The sequence below is a fragment of the Nerophis ophidion genome, linkage group LG20 (assembly GCF_033978795.1).
Source record: "Nerophis ophidion isolate RoL-2023_Sa linkage group LG20, RoL_Noph_v1.0, whole genome shotgun sequence".
Classification (NCBI taxonomy): domain Eukaryota; kingdom Metazoa; phylum Chordata; class Actinopteri; order Syngnathiformes; family Syngnathidae; genus Nerophis; species Nerophis ophidion.
Genome location: NC_084630.1, coordinates 42,616,998 through 42,630,159, shown reverse-complemented (window position 1 = coordinate 42,630,159; position 13,162 = coordinate 42,616,998). Strand labels below are relative to the sequence as shown.

At 43.6% G+C, this 13,162-nt stretch overlaps 2 protein-coding genes across 4 annotated transcripts in view; one reads left to right on the top strand and one right to left on the bottom strand.

Moving 5' to 3' along the window:
• Positions 1–13,162, bottom strand: part of LOC133538576 (uncharacterized) — a 33,796-nt gene that overhangs the window by 11,531 nt on the left and 9,103 nt on the right. The window lies entirely within an intron of this gene.
• Positions 5,710–13,162, top strand: part of LOC133539146 (E3 ubiquitin-protein ligase MARCHF4-like) — a 58,342-nt gene continuing 50,889 nt past the window's right edge. For all 3 annotated transcript variants that reach the window (XM_061881256.1, XM_061881254.1, XM_061881253.1), the window contains exon 1: positions 5,710–6,091. In XM_061881256.1, coding sequence (XP_061737240.1) covers positions 6,029–6,091 — 63 coding nt within the window. In that variant the 5' untranslated portion in view covers positions 5,710–6,028. The remainder of the gene's footprint in view (positions 6,092–13,162) is intronic.

The window sequence follows — 13,162 nt, the reverse complement described above, 5'->3', positions numbered from 1 at the left end:
ATGCACCTGAGATAGGCTCTAGCACCCCCCGCCACCCCAAAAGGGACAAGCGGTAGAAAATGGATGGATGGATTGGTGAGTGTGAATGTTGTCTATCTGTGTTGGCCCTGTGATGAGGTGGGGACTTGTCCAGGGTGTACCCCGCCTTCCGCCCGAATGCACCTGAGATAGGCTCTAGCACCCCCCGCCACCCCAAAAGGGACAAGCAGTAGAAAATGGATGGATGGATTGGTGAGTGTGAATGTTGTCTGTCTATCTATGTTGGCCCTGTGATGAAGTGGCGACTTGTCCTGGGAGTACCCCGCCTTCCGCCCGAATGCACCTGAGATAGGCTCTAGCACCCCCCGCCACCCCAAAAGAGACAAGCGGTAGAAAATGGATGGATGGATTGGTGAGTGTGAATGTTGTCTGTCTATCTGTGTTGGCCCTGTGATGAGGTGGCGACTTGTCCTGGGTGTACCCCGCCTTCCGCCCGAATGCACCTGAGATAGGCTCTAGCACCCCCCGCCACCCCAAAAGGGACAAGCGGTAGAAAATGGATGGATGGATGGATTGGTGAGTGTGAATGTTGTCTGTCTATCTGTGTTGGCCCTGTAATGAGGTGGCGACTTGTCCTGGGAGTACCTCGCCTTCCGCCCGAATGCACCTGAGATAGGCTCTAGCACCCCCCGCCACCCCAAAAGGGACAAGCGGTAGAAAATGGATGGATGGATTGGTGAGTGTGAATGTTGTCTGTCTATCTGTGTTGGCCCTGTAATGAGGTGGCGACTTGTCCTGGGAGTACCTCGCCTTCCGCCCGAATGCACCTGAGATAGGCTCTAGCACCCCCCGCCACCCCAAAAGGGACAAGCGGTAGAAAATGGATGGATGGATTGGTGAGTGTGAATGTTGTCTGTCTATCTGTGTTGGCCCTGTGATGAGGTGGCGACTTGTCCTGGGTGTACCTCGCCTTCCGCCCGAATGCACCTGAGATAGGCTCTAGCACCCCCCGCGACCCCAAAAGGGACAAGCGGTAGAAAATGGATGGATGGATTGGTGAGTGTGAATGTTGTCTGTCTATCTATGTTGGCCCTGTGATGAGGTGGCGACTTGTCCAGGGTGTACCCCGCCTTCCGCCCGAATGCAGCTGAGATAGGCTCCAGCGCCCCCGCAACCCTGAAAAAGGGACAAACAGTAGAAAATGGATAGATGGATGGGAAAACGTTACTAAAGTTTTTTTTTTCTTTAAAATGTATTGTCATTTCTAAAGTGTACAATTTGATGAATAACTTGCTGTAATATAACTCAAGCAGATATTTATTTTGTTTCAATTTGAAATCAATGATAGTATTATATTTGTTGCATTAGAAAATACAGTTTAAATTATACGCAATGCATATATACATATATACAGTATACACATGTATACATAAATGCATATATACACATACGCATACTTATGTACACATATATACATACTTATATACATATATACACACATCTATACATAAAAGCATATATACACATATACACAGTATACACACTTATGTACACATCTATACATACATACATACATATATACACATATATGTATACATATATACAGATATATAGAGTATACACACACATTTATACATAAATGCATCCATACATAAATACATATACACAGTGTACACACTTATGTGCACGTCTATACATACATACATCAATCAATCAATCAATGTTTATTTATATAGCCCCAAATCACAAATGTCTCAAAGGACTGCACAAATCATTACGACTACAACATCCTCGGAAGAACCCACAAAAGGGCAAGGAAAACTCACACCCAGTGGGCAGAGAGAATTCACATCCAGTGGGACGCCAGTGACAATGCTGACTATGAGAAACCTTGGAGAGGACCTCAGATGTGGGCAACCCCCCCCCTCTCTATACACATCTATACATACATACATACACATATATACAGTATACACACGTGTGACAATAAAAACATTTAGTAAATGATAAAATGCTTTAGTGACTCGTATTATTTCAGGGCTTTCGCGGTCTTTGGCGGGCCAAATCTGGGCCCCGGGCCTTGAGTTTGACACCTGTGCCCTAATATGCTAACGTTAGTGTTATAAATTCCCTTTGTCAGAGATCGAGATAGAAGATAAAGTTCTTTATTTAATTTGTTAATTGTTGAATATAATTGACTATTATTGTTGACGTAACAAGCTATTAATATAGTCATGCACCTTTAAGTTGAGTCTGTTTTAAGTCAGGCAGTTTACCGGGCAGCTATGTTTACTTCTCGGGGTCCTTGAGTCGGTGTGTAGAACTGTGTGTGTATTTTGAGAGTGTACTTAGCTACTGCTGCTAAAAGTTACATAAAGAAGTTGAAACGTAAAAACGGTGTCCTTATTCCCTCACGGTTGAAGAGTCCCAGCACAACAACAACAACATCATAACATCCATATGGTTCTTTAATAGTTAGCATGCTAATTTTGCAGCCGTGCTTCATATAACTTGGTAATGGATACATGCTAACTGTCAGCGTAATGACTTTAGCAGGTGTGAGCATTCCTGAAATGTTTGGTGTTGGGTCAGGGCACGGGGGGAGACGGGACCACCTGTGCTGACTCGCGGAAACCGTGAGGGGGGCGAGGGCCCGTTGAGCGTTGCTTGCAGCTTTAAAGTAAAGGCCTACTGAAATGATTTTTTCTTATTTAAACGGGGATAGCAGGTCCATTCTATGTGTCATACTTGATCATTTCACGATATTGTCATATTTTTGCTGAAAGGATTTAGTAGAGAACATTGAGGATAAAGTTCCCAACTTTTGGTCGCTAATAAAAAGGCCTTGCCTGTACCGGAAGTAGCAGACCATGTGCGCGTGACGTCACGGGTTGTGGAGCTCCTCACATCTGAACATTGTTTACTATAATGGCCACCAGCAGCAAGAGCGATTCGGACCGAGAAAGTGACCATTTCCCCATTAATTAGACACATTTACTAAGAAAATTCTGGAAAATTCCTTATCTGCTTATTGTGTTACTAGTGTTTTAGTAAGATTATATGGTACCTGAAAGTCGGAGGGGTGGTGACCGCCTGTGTCTCTGAGGGAAGCCACGCAGCTGCCTCTCTGACAGCTGCAGGAAGAACGACGCAAGCTGCGCTCATGTCTACGGTAAGAGCCGACTTATTACCACAATTTTCTCACCGAAACTTGCCGGTTGACATGTGGTAGAGAACCATGTTCGCTTGACCGCTCTGTTCCATAGTAAAGCTTCACCTTCGGGAATGTAAACAAGGAAACACCGGCTGTGTTTGTGTTGCTAAAGGCAGCTGCAATACACCGCCTCCCACCTACAGCTTTCTTCTTTGACGTCTCCATTATTGTTTACAATCATGGCCACCAGCAGCAAGAGCGATTCGGACCGAGAAAGTGACCATTTCCCCATTAATTAGACACATTTACTAAGAAAATTCTGGAAAATTCCTTATCTGCTTATTGTGTTACTAGTGTTTTAGTAAGATTATACGGTACCTGAAAGTCGGATGGGTGGTGACCGCCTGTGTCTCTGAGGGAAGCCACGCAGCTGCCTCTCTGACAGCTGCAGGAAGAACGACGCAAGCTCCGCTCATGTCTACGGTAAGAGCCGACTTATTACCACAATTTTCTCACCGAAACTTGCCGGTTAACATGTGGTAGAGAACCATGTTCGCTTGACCGCTCTGTTCCATAGTAAAGCTTCACCTTCGGGAATGTAAACAAGGAAACACCGGCTGTGTTTGTGTTGCTAAAGGCAGCTGCAATACACCGCCTCCCACCTACAGCTTTCTTCTTTGACGTCTCCATTATTGTTTACAATCATGGCCACCAGCAGCAAGAGCGATTCGGACCGAGAAAGTGACCATTTCCCCATTAATTAGACACATTTACTAAGAAAATTCTGGAAAATTCCTTATCTGCTTATTGTGTTACTAGTGTTTTAGTAAGATTATACGGTACCTGAAAGTCGGAGGGGTGGTGACCGCCTGTGTCTCTGAGGGAAGCCACGCAGCTGCCTCTCTGACAGCTGCAGGAAGAACGACGCAAGCTCCGCTCATGTCTACGGTAAGAGCCGACTTATTACCACAATTTTCTCACCGAAACTTGCCGGTTGACATGTGGTAGAGAACCATGTTCGCTTGACCGCTCTGTTCCATAGTAAAGCTTCACCTTCGGGAATGTAAACAAGGAAACACCGGCTGTGTTTGTGTTGCTAAAGGCAGCTGCAATACACCGCCTCCCACCTACAGCTTTCTTCTTTGACGTCTCCATTATTGTTTACAATCATGGCCACCAGCAGCAAGAGCGATTCGGACCGAGAAAGTGACCATTTCCCCATTAATTAGACACATTTACTAAGAAAATTCTGGAAAATTCCTTATCTGCTTATTGTGTTACTAGTGTTTTAGTAAGATTATATGGTACCTGAAAGTCGGAGGGGTGGTGACCGCCTGTGTCTCTGAGGGAAGCCACGCAGCTGCCTCTCTGACAGCTGCAGGAAGAACGACGCAAGCTCCGCTCATGTCTACGGTAAGAGCCGACTTATTACCACAATTTTCTCACCGAAACTTGCCGGTTGACATGTGGTAGAGAACCATGTTCGCTTGACCGCTCTGTTCCATAGTAAAGCTTCACCTTCGGGAATGTAAACAAGGAAACACCGGCTGTGTTTGTGTTGCTAAAGGCAGCTGCAATACACCGCCTCCCACCTACAGCTTTCTTCTTTGACGTCTCCATTATTGTTTACAATCATGGCCACCAGCAGCAAGAGCGATTCGGACCGAGAAAGTGACCATTTCCCCATTAATTAGACACATTTACTAAGAAAATTCTGGAAAATTCCTTATCTGCTTATTGTGTTACTAGTGTTTTAGTAAGATTATATGGTACCTGAAAGTCGGAGGGGTGGTGACCGCCTGTGTCTCTGAGGGAAGCCACGCAGCTGCCTCTCTGACAGCTGCAGGAAGAACGACGCAAGCTCCGCTCATGTCTACGGTAAGAGCCGACTTATTACCACAATTTTCTCACCGAAACTTGCCGGTTGACATGTGGTAGAGAACCATGTTCGCTTGACCGCTCTGTTCCATAGTAAAGCTTCACCTTCGGGAATGTAAACAAGGAAACACCGGCTGTGTTTGTGTTGCTAAAGGCAGCTGCAATACACCGCCTCCCACCTGCAGCTTTCTTCTTTGACGTCTCCATTATTAATTGAACAAATTGCAAAAGATTCAGCAACACAGACGTCCAGAATACTGTGGAATTATGCGATTAAAGCAGACTACTTATCGGGCTGGAAAAAAATGTCCGCTACAACCCGAGACAACACGTGCACGTGTCATCATATTGCGATGTTTTCAACAGGACACTTCACGCAAAATTTAAAATTGCAATTTAGTAAACTAAAGCGGCCGTATTGGCATTTGTTGCAATGTTAATATTTCATCATTGATATATAAATATCAGACTGCGTGGTCGCTAGTAGTGGCTTTCAGTAGGCCTTTAATTGTTTATTCATTTTCACAAGGCGCCATTTTGTTTGTAATGTGTGCTCACGGTCCACGTGCGCAGGTTGTGTAATCTCATTAGCCCACCCTTGCTCGGATGGGGGGGGTGAGATTGAGGTTAGTCTAAGCCCTAAATCCTGGCTGTGGGTTGTATGCTTATTACCCAGCATGCACGGCAAAATCCCGCCCGTGGCCCTCGGAGAAGGAGGCTGGCACGCCAACACCCCCTCCCCCCTCCTTCTTGCTCTCCTCCCTCCCTCGCTCTCAGCAGGAAGAAGAGGGGTAGTTTCCCCGTTGCCATGACGACCTCACAGCCCGCCATCTCTGCCGCTGTCTCGCTGTTGCCACGGTGACCTCATCCCGCTCCCCTCCTCCTGCACGACCGAGGGGAAGGAAGTCGGGGATCGCCGCGCAGGCCGCTCCTTTCGGATGGCCGACGACAGGAGGGCGGCGGGGACTCTGTGCGAGTGAGGCGGCCCGGGGAGAGCGGCGAGTGGCGAGCAGCGGCATGCCCGTGCAGCAGATGACGGTGGTCCCGGCCAGCGCCCCTCGTCCCAAAGACAGGAATGAGGTGAGGAATTGTAGTTTCTGCCATTAGAGATGAAAGTAAGACTGTGAATCTTTGGGCATTCCATCCCATTCCTGGGCTGGCGATTCCATTCAGAATGGATTCTCCATTCCAGGTGATTCTCAAAATGTATTACTGGCTATTATAATTAGAACAAAACTTTTTCAAAACAGGTTGGAAAAGTGCCTTCTGGTTGCATTTAATTGGGCTACAGAAGGCTTTTTACAAATAGATTCATATAAAAAATTTTATTTTTAAAATACTTTTCTCAATAGATTTTTTTTTTTTTTTTTTAAATCAATTTAGAATGGGGATGAATAAGAATGAGAACGTAACCAACAATAACAATGCAGGGTTGTTCAAAGTGTGGCAAAGGGGCCAAATTCATTTTTTTGTTCGTTATTACTGTGAATTTTTAATGAGACATAAATAAATGGGTTGTACTTGTATAGTGTTTTTCTACCTTCAAGGTACTCAAAGCACTTTGCCACTACTTCCACATTTACCCATTCACACACACATTCACACACTGATGGAGGGAGCTGCCATGCAAGGTGGGGATTGAACCAGGGACCCTCGGGTTGCGCACGGCCACTCTACCACTGCGCCACGCCGTCCCTTATAGGTATTACCCACATTTTATTTATTACCCACATCACAAAGATTAGATGTTTTTCTTTCAGATAGCTTAGCACAAGTGTCCCCAAACTTTTTGTCCTGCCTATCTGTCAATCAATCTATCTATCTATCTATCTATCTATCTATCTGTCTGTGTTTGTATACGTGTATGTATATATGTCTTTTTTATGTGTGTGTGTGTGTATATATATATATATATATATATATATATATACTCACATAGATATATATACACACATATATATTATATATATATATAAAAGTGTGTGTATATATATATATAGATGTGTGTGTGTATATATATACATGTGTGTATATGTGTGAATACTGTATATATGTATGTGTATGCATGTATGTATAGATGTGTACATAAGTGTGTATACTATATGTATATATGCATTTATATAAATATGTATACATGCATTTATGTATATATGTATATATGCATTAATGTATAGGTGGGTATACTGTATATGTGCATTTATGTATAGATGTGTGTATACTGTATACAGTATATGTGTATATATACATGTATGTATAGATGTGTATATACAGTGTATATATATGCATGAATGTATAGATGTGTGTGTTTGTGTGTATAATGTATATATAGATGTGTACATATGTGTGTATACTGTATATATGTATGTATAGATGTGTACATAAGTGTGTATACTGTATATATGTATATATGAATTTATGTATATATGTATATATGCATTTATGTATAGATGCATTTATGCGAAGATGTGTATACTGTATATATGCATTTATGTATAAATGTGTGTATACTGCATATTCGTATATACGCATGTACATGCACATAAACATAAATACAGTATACACACATCTATACATAAATGCATATATAAATATACACACATTTACACATCGATACATACATGCATATATACATATCTATACATCCATCCATCTTCTTCCGCTTATCCGAGGTCTGGTCGCGGGGGCAGCAGCCTAAGCAGAGAAATCCAGACTTCCCTCTCCCCAGCCACTTGGTCCAGCTCTTCCCGGGGGATCCCGAAGCGTTCCCAGGCCAGCCGGGAGACATAGTCTTCCCAACGTGTCCTGGGTCTTCCTCGTGGCCTCCTACCGGTTGGACGTGCCCTAAACACATCCCTAGGGAGGCGTTCGGGTGGCATCCTGACCAGATGCCCGAACCACCTCATCTGGCTCCTCTCGATGTGAAGGAGCAGCGGCTTTACTTTGAGTTCCTCCCGGATGGCAGAGCTTCTCACCCTATCTCTAAGGGAGAGACCCGCCACCCGGCGGAGGAAACTCATTTGGGCCGCTTGTACCCGTGATCTTATCCTTTCGGTCATGACCCAAAGCTCATGACCATAGGTGAGGATGGGAACGTAGATCGACCGGTAAATTGAGAGCTTTGCCTTCCGGCTCAGCTCCTTCTTCACCACAACGGATCGGTACAACGCCCGCATTACTGAAGACGCCGCACCGATCCGCCTGTCGATCTCACCATCCACTCTTCCCTCACTCGTGAACAAGACTCCTAGGTACTTGAACTCCTCCACTTGGGGCAGGGTCTCCTCCCCAACCCGGAGATGGCACTCCACCCTTTTCCGGGAGAGAAATAACAAAAATGACAAATACAAATATCGCTCTAGTATGGATCATAGTCTGATACTACTCTGATTATCGACACCAATACTATTCCATCTCGGCTTCTTAAACTCAACTAAGCACTTATTTCTTTAACATGTTTGGCTAACGATAATTGATAATGAAACACACACACACACACACACACACACACACACACACACACACTCTAAGCTGCTAGCCACCTCCGCCACTCAATAAATCATTTCATTGAACGGTTAATATACACTAAATCCATTTTGTGTTTATTTTCATCATCCCTCCCTTTTGTACAGGGCAGGAGAGGGTTCACTCCTTGTGTCGCTTTTACCACCTGAGCTGACAATCAATCAATGTTTACTTATATAGCCCTAAATCGCAAGTGTCTCAAAGGGCTGCACAAGCCACAACCACATTCTGGGCGCAGATCTGACATCATGGCAAGGAAAAACTCAACCCAATGGGGATGACAATGAGAAATCTTGGAGAGGATCGCAGATGAGGGGACTAGTCCATGGTGGATCTAACATAATAGTGTGAGAGTCCAGTCCATAGTGGATCTAACATAATAGTGAGAGTCCAGTCCATAGTGGATCTAACATAATAGTGTGAGAGTCCAGTCCATAGTGGATCTAACATAATAGTGTGAGAGTCCAGTCCATAGTGGATCTAACATAATAGTGAGAGTCCAGTCCATAGTGGATCTAACATAATAGTGTGAGAGTCCAGTTCATAGTGGCTCTAACATAAAAGTGAGAGTCCAGTCCATAGTGGATCTAACATGATAATGAGAGTCCAGTCCATAGAGGATCTAACATAATAGTGAGAGTCCAGTCCATAGTGGATCTAACATGATAGTGAGAGTCTAGTCCATAGTGGATCTAATATAATAGTGGGAGAGTCCAGTCCATAGTGGATCTGAAATAATAGTGTGAGTCCAGTCCATAGTGGATCTAACATAATAGTGAGAGTCCAGTCCATAGTGGATCTAACATAATAGTGTGAGAGTCCAGTCCATAGTGGATCTAACATAATAGTGAGAGTCCAGTCCATAGTGGATCTAACATAATAGTGTGAGAGTCCAGTCCATAGTGGATCTAACATAATAGTGTGAGAGTCCAGTCCATAGTGGATCTAACATAATAGTGAGAGTCCAGTCCATAGTGGATCTAACATAATAGTGTGAGAGTCCAGTTCATAGTGGCTCTAACATAAAAGTGAGAGTCCAGTCCATAGTGGATCTAACATGATAATGAGAGTCCAGTCCATAGAGGATCTAACATAATAGTGAGAGTCCAGTCCATAGTGGATCTAACATGATAGTGAGAGTCTAGTCCATAGTGGATCTAATATAATAGTGTGAGAGTCCAGTCCATAGTGGATCTGAAATAATAGTGTGAGAGTCCAGTCCATAGTGGATCTAACATAATAGTGAGAGTCCAGTCCATAGTGGATCTAACATAATAGTGTGAGAGTCCAGTCCATAGTGGATCTAACATAATAGTGAGAGTCCAGTCCATAGAGGATCTAACATAATAGTGAGAGTCCAGTCCATAGTGGATCTAACATAATAGTGTGAGAGTCCAGTCCATAGTGGATCTAACATAATAGTGTGAGAGTCCAGTCCATAGTGGATCTAACATAATAGTGAGAGTCTAGTCCATAGTGGATCTAACATAATAGTGTGAGAGTCCAGTCCATAGTGGATCTAACATAATAGTGTGAGAGTCCAGTCCATAGTGGATCTAACATAATAATGAGAGTCCAGTCCATAGTGGATCTAACATAATAGTGTGAGAGTCCAGTCCATAGTGGATCTAACATAATAGTGAGAGTCCAGTCCATAGTGGATCTAACATAATAGTGTGAGAGTCCAGTCCATAGTGGATCTAACATAATAGTGTGAGAGTCCAGTTCATAGTGGCTCTAACATAAAAGTGAGAGTCCAGTCCATGGTGGATCTAACATGATAGTGAGAGTCCAGTCCATAGAGGATCTAACATAATAGTGAGAGTCCAGTCCATAGTGGATCTAACATGATAGTGAGAGTCCAGTCCATAGTGATCTAACATGATAGTGAGAGTCTAGTCCATAGTGGATCTAATATAATAGTGTGAGAGTCCAGTCCATAGTGGATCTGAAATAATAGTGTGAGAGTCCAGTCCATAGTGGATCTAACATAATAATGAGAGTCCAGTCCATAGTGGATCTAACATAATAGTGTGAGAGTCCAGTCCATAGTGGATCTAACATAATAGTGTGAGAGTCCAGTCCATTGTGGATCTAACATAATAGTGTGAGAGTCCAGTCCATAGTGGATCTAACATAATAGTGAGAGTCCAGTCCATAGTGGATCTAACATGATAGTGAGAGTCCAGTCCATAGTGGATCTAACATGATAGTGAGAGTCCAGTCCATAGTGGAGCTAACATGATAGTGAGAGTCCAGTCCATAGTGGATCTAACATGATAGTGAGAGTCTAGTCCATAGTGGATCTAATATAATAGTGTGAGAGTCCAGTCCATAGTGGATCTGAAATAATAGTGTGAGAGTCCAGTCCATAGTGGATCAATCATAATAGTGTGAGAGTCCAGTCCATAGTGGATCTAACATAATAGTGTGAGAGTCCAGTCCATAGTGGATCTAACATGATAGTGTGAGAGTCCAGTGCATAGTGGATCTAACATAATAGCGTGAGAGTCCAGTCCATAGTGGATCTAACATAATAGTGTGAGAGTCCAGTCCATAGTGGATCTAACATAATAGTGCGAGTCCAGTCCATAGTGGATCTAACATAATAGCGTGAGAGTCCAGTCCATAGTGGATCTAACATAATAGTGTGAGAGTCCAGTCCATAGTGGATCTAACATAATAGTGTGGGAGTCCAGTCCATAGTGGATCTAACATAATAGTGAGAGTCCAGTCCATAGTGGATCTAACATAATAGTGAGAGTCCAGTCCATAGTGGATCTAACATAATAGTGTGAGAGTCTAGTCCATAGTGGATCAAGGACTTTAAAAGCTGAATGTTTTGTTCCAAGGATGACAACACAGGAGTGGAAACCCACCTTTGTTGCTGGATTAGTGCGTCGTTTGGGGGGATAAAAATGAACGCTCCAAAATAAAATGACCAATTTATGACTTTGCTAGCGTGTGAAGAAGATGAAGTTGCTGATCACACGTGTGCTGCCACTAATAGCAAATAAGTGCTGCCAGCAAATCTCTTTATCAGCTTACACCACTCCATCTCTCTCTCTCTTTATCTCATTTCTATGAATATTATTGTGGACTGGCCATGTGTGCGTGTGTGTGTGTGTGCGCGCGCTGGCTATGTGTGAGCGTTCGGGTGTACTGGCCGTGTGTGATTTTGTGCGCTGGCCATGTGTGTACATGCGTGTGTGTGTGTGTGTGTGTGTGTGTCTGTGTAGGTTGCACTCTCGAAGTATCATTTGAAGTTAAAGTAGTAATGATTGTCACACACACACTAGGTGTGGGGAAATTTCTCCTCTGCATTGGACCCATCCCCTCGTTCACTCTCTGGGAGGTGAGGGGAGCAGTGAGGAGGAGAATCATTTTTGGTGATTTAACCCCCACTTCCAAGCCTTGATGCTGAGTGCCAAGCAGGGAGGTAATGGCTCCCATGTTTATAGTCTTACTACATACTACATACGTCAAGCTTTTTTGTTGTTGTGTAGCTGCTAGCTCCTATAGCCTAGCATGTTTGCCTTTTTTTTAAATGACTTGACTAAAATACAAGTAAAGAACAACTTTATTATATATTTTCTTATGGAATAGAAATGCCTTAAAGGCCTACTGAAAGCCACTACTAGCGACCACACAGTCTGATAGTTTATATATCAATGATGAAATATTAACATCGCAACACATGCCAATACGGCCTTTTTAGTTTACTAAATTGCAATTTTAAATTTTGCGCCGAAATATCCTGCTGAAAACGTCTCGGTATGATGACACGTGCGCGTGACGTCACGGATTGTAGAGGACATTTTGTTCCAGTATCGTGGCCAGCTATTAATCGTTTGTTTTCATTGCAAAATTCCACAGTATTCTGGACATCTGTGTTGCTGAATCTTTTGCAATTTGTTCAATGAATAATGGAGACGTCAAAGAAGAAAACTGTAGGTGGGAAGCAGTGTATTGCGGCCGCCTTTAGCAACACAAACACAGCCGGTGTTTCATTGTTTACATTCCCGAAAGATGACGGTGAAGCTTTACTATGGAACAGAGCGGTCAAGCGAACACGGTTGGATTGGACCACACACACACAAAGTACAGTGTATTATGCAGCCATCATTTCGAAAAATAAATACAATTTTACCCTTCTGTATTCTGAAGGCGATCAATGTCGTGTGCTACTCCAGCATCAATATCAGCAGCATCCTCCTGACTGTCACTGTCAGCGTCGGGTTCAACGCGGTATTGGTCAATCCCTTGTTGCGGTTGGGCCTGGCCTAGTAGTCCTGCCACCCCCACGGCTGCTACGGCGCCTCTCACAGCATCTTCCCTATCTGAATCACTCCCACTGCCCTCTTGTCCTTTTTTTTTTTTTCCCTAGTCCTTCACTCTAACTTTCTTCATCCACAAATCTTTCATCCTCGCTCAAATTAATGGGTAAATTCTCTCTTTCTTGGTCCGAATCGCTCTCGCTGCTGGTGGCCATGATTGTAAACAATGTTAGGATGTGATGAGCTCCACAACCCGTGACGTCACGCGCACATGGTCTGCTACTTCCAGTACAGGCAAGGCTTTTTATTAGCGACCAAAAGTTGCAAACTTTATCGTCAATGTTCTCTACTA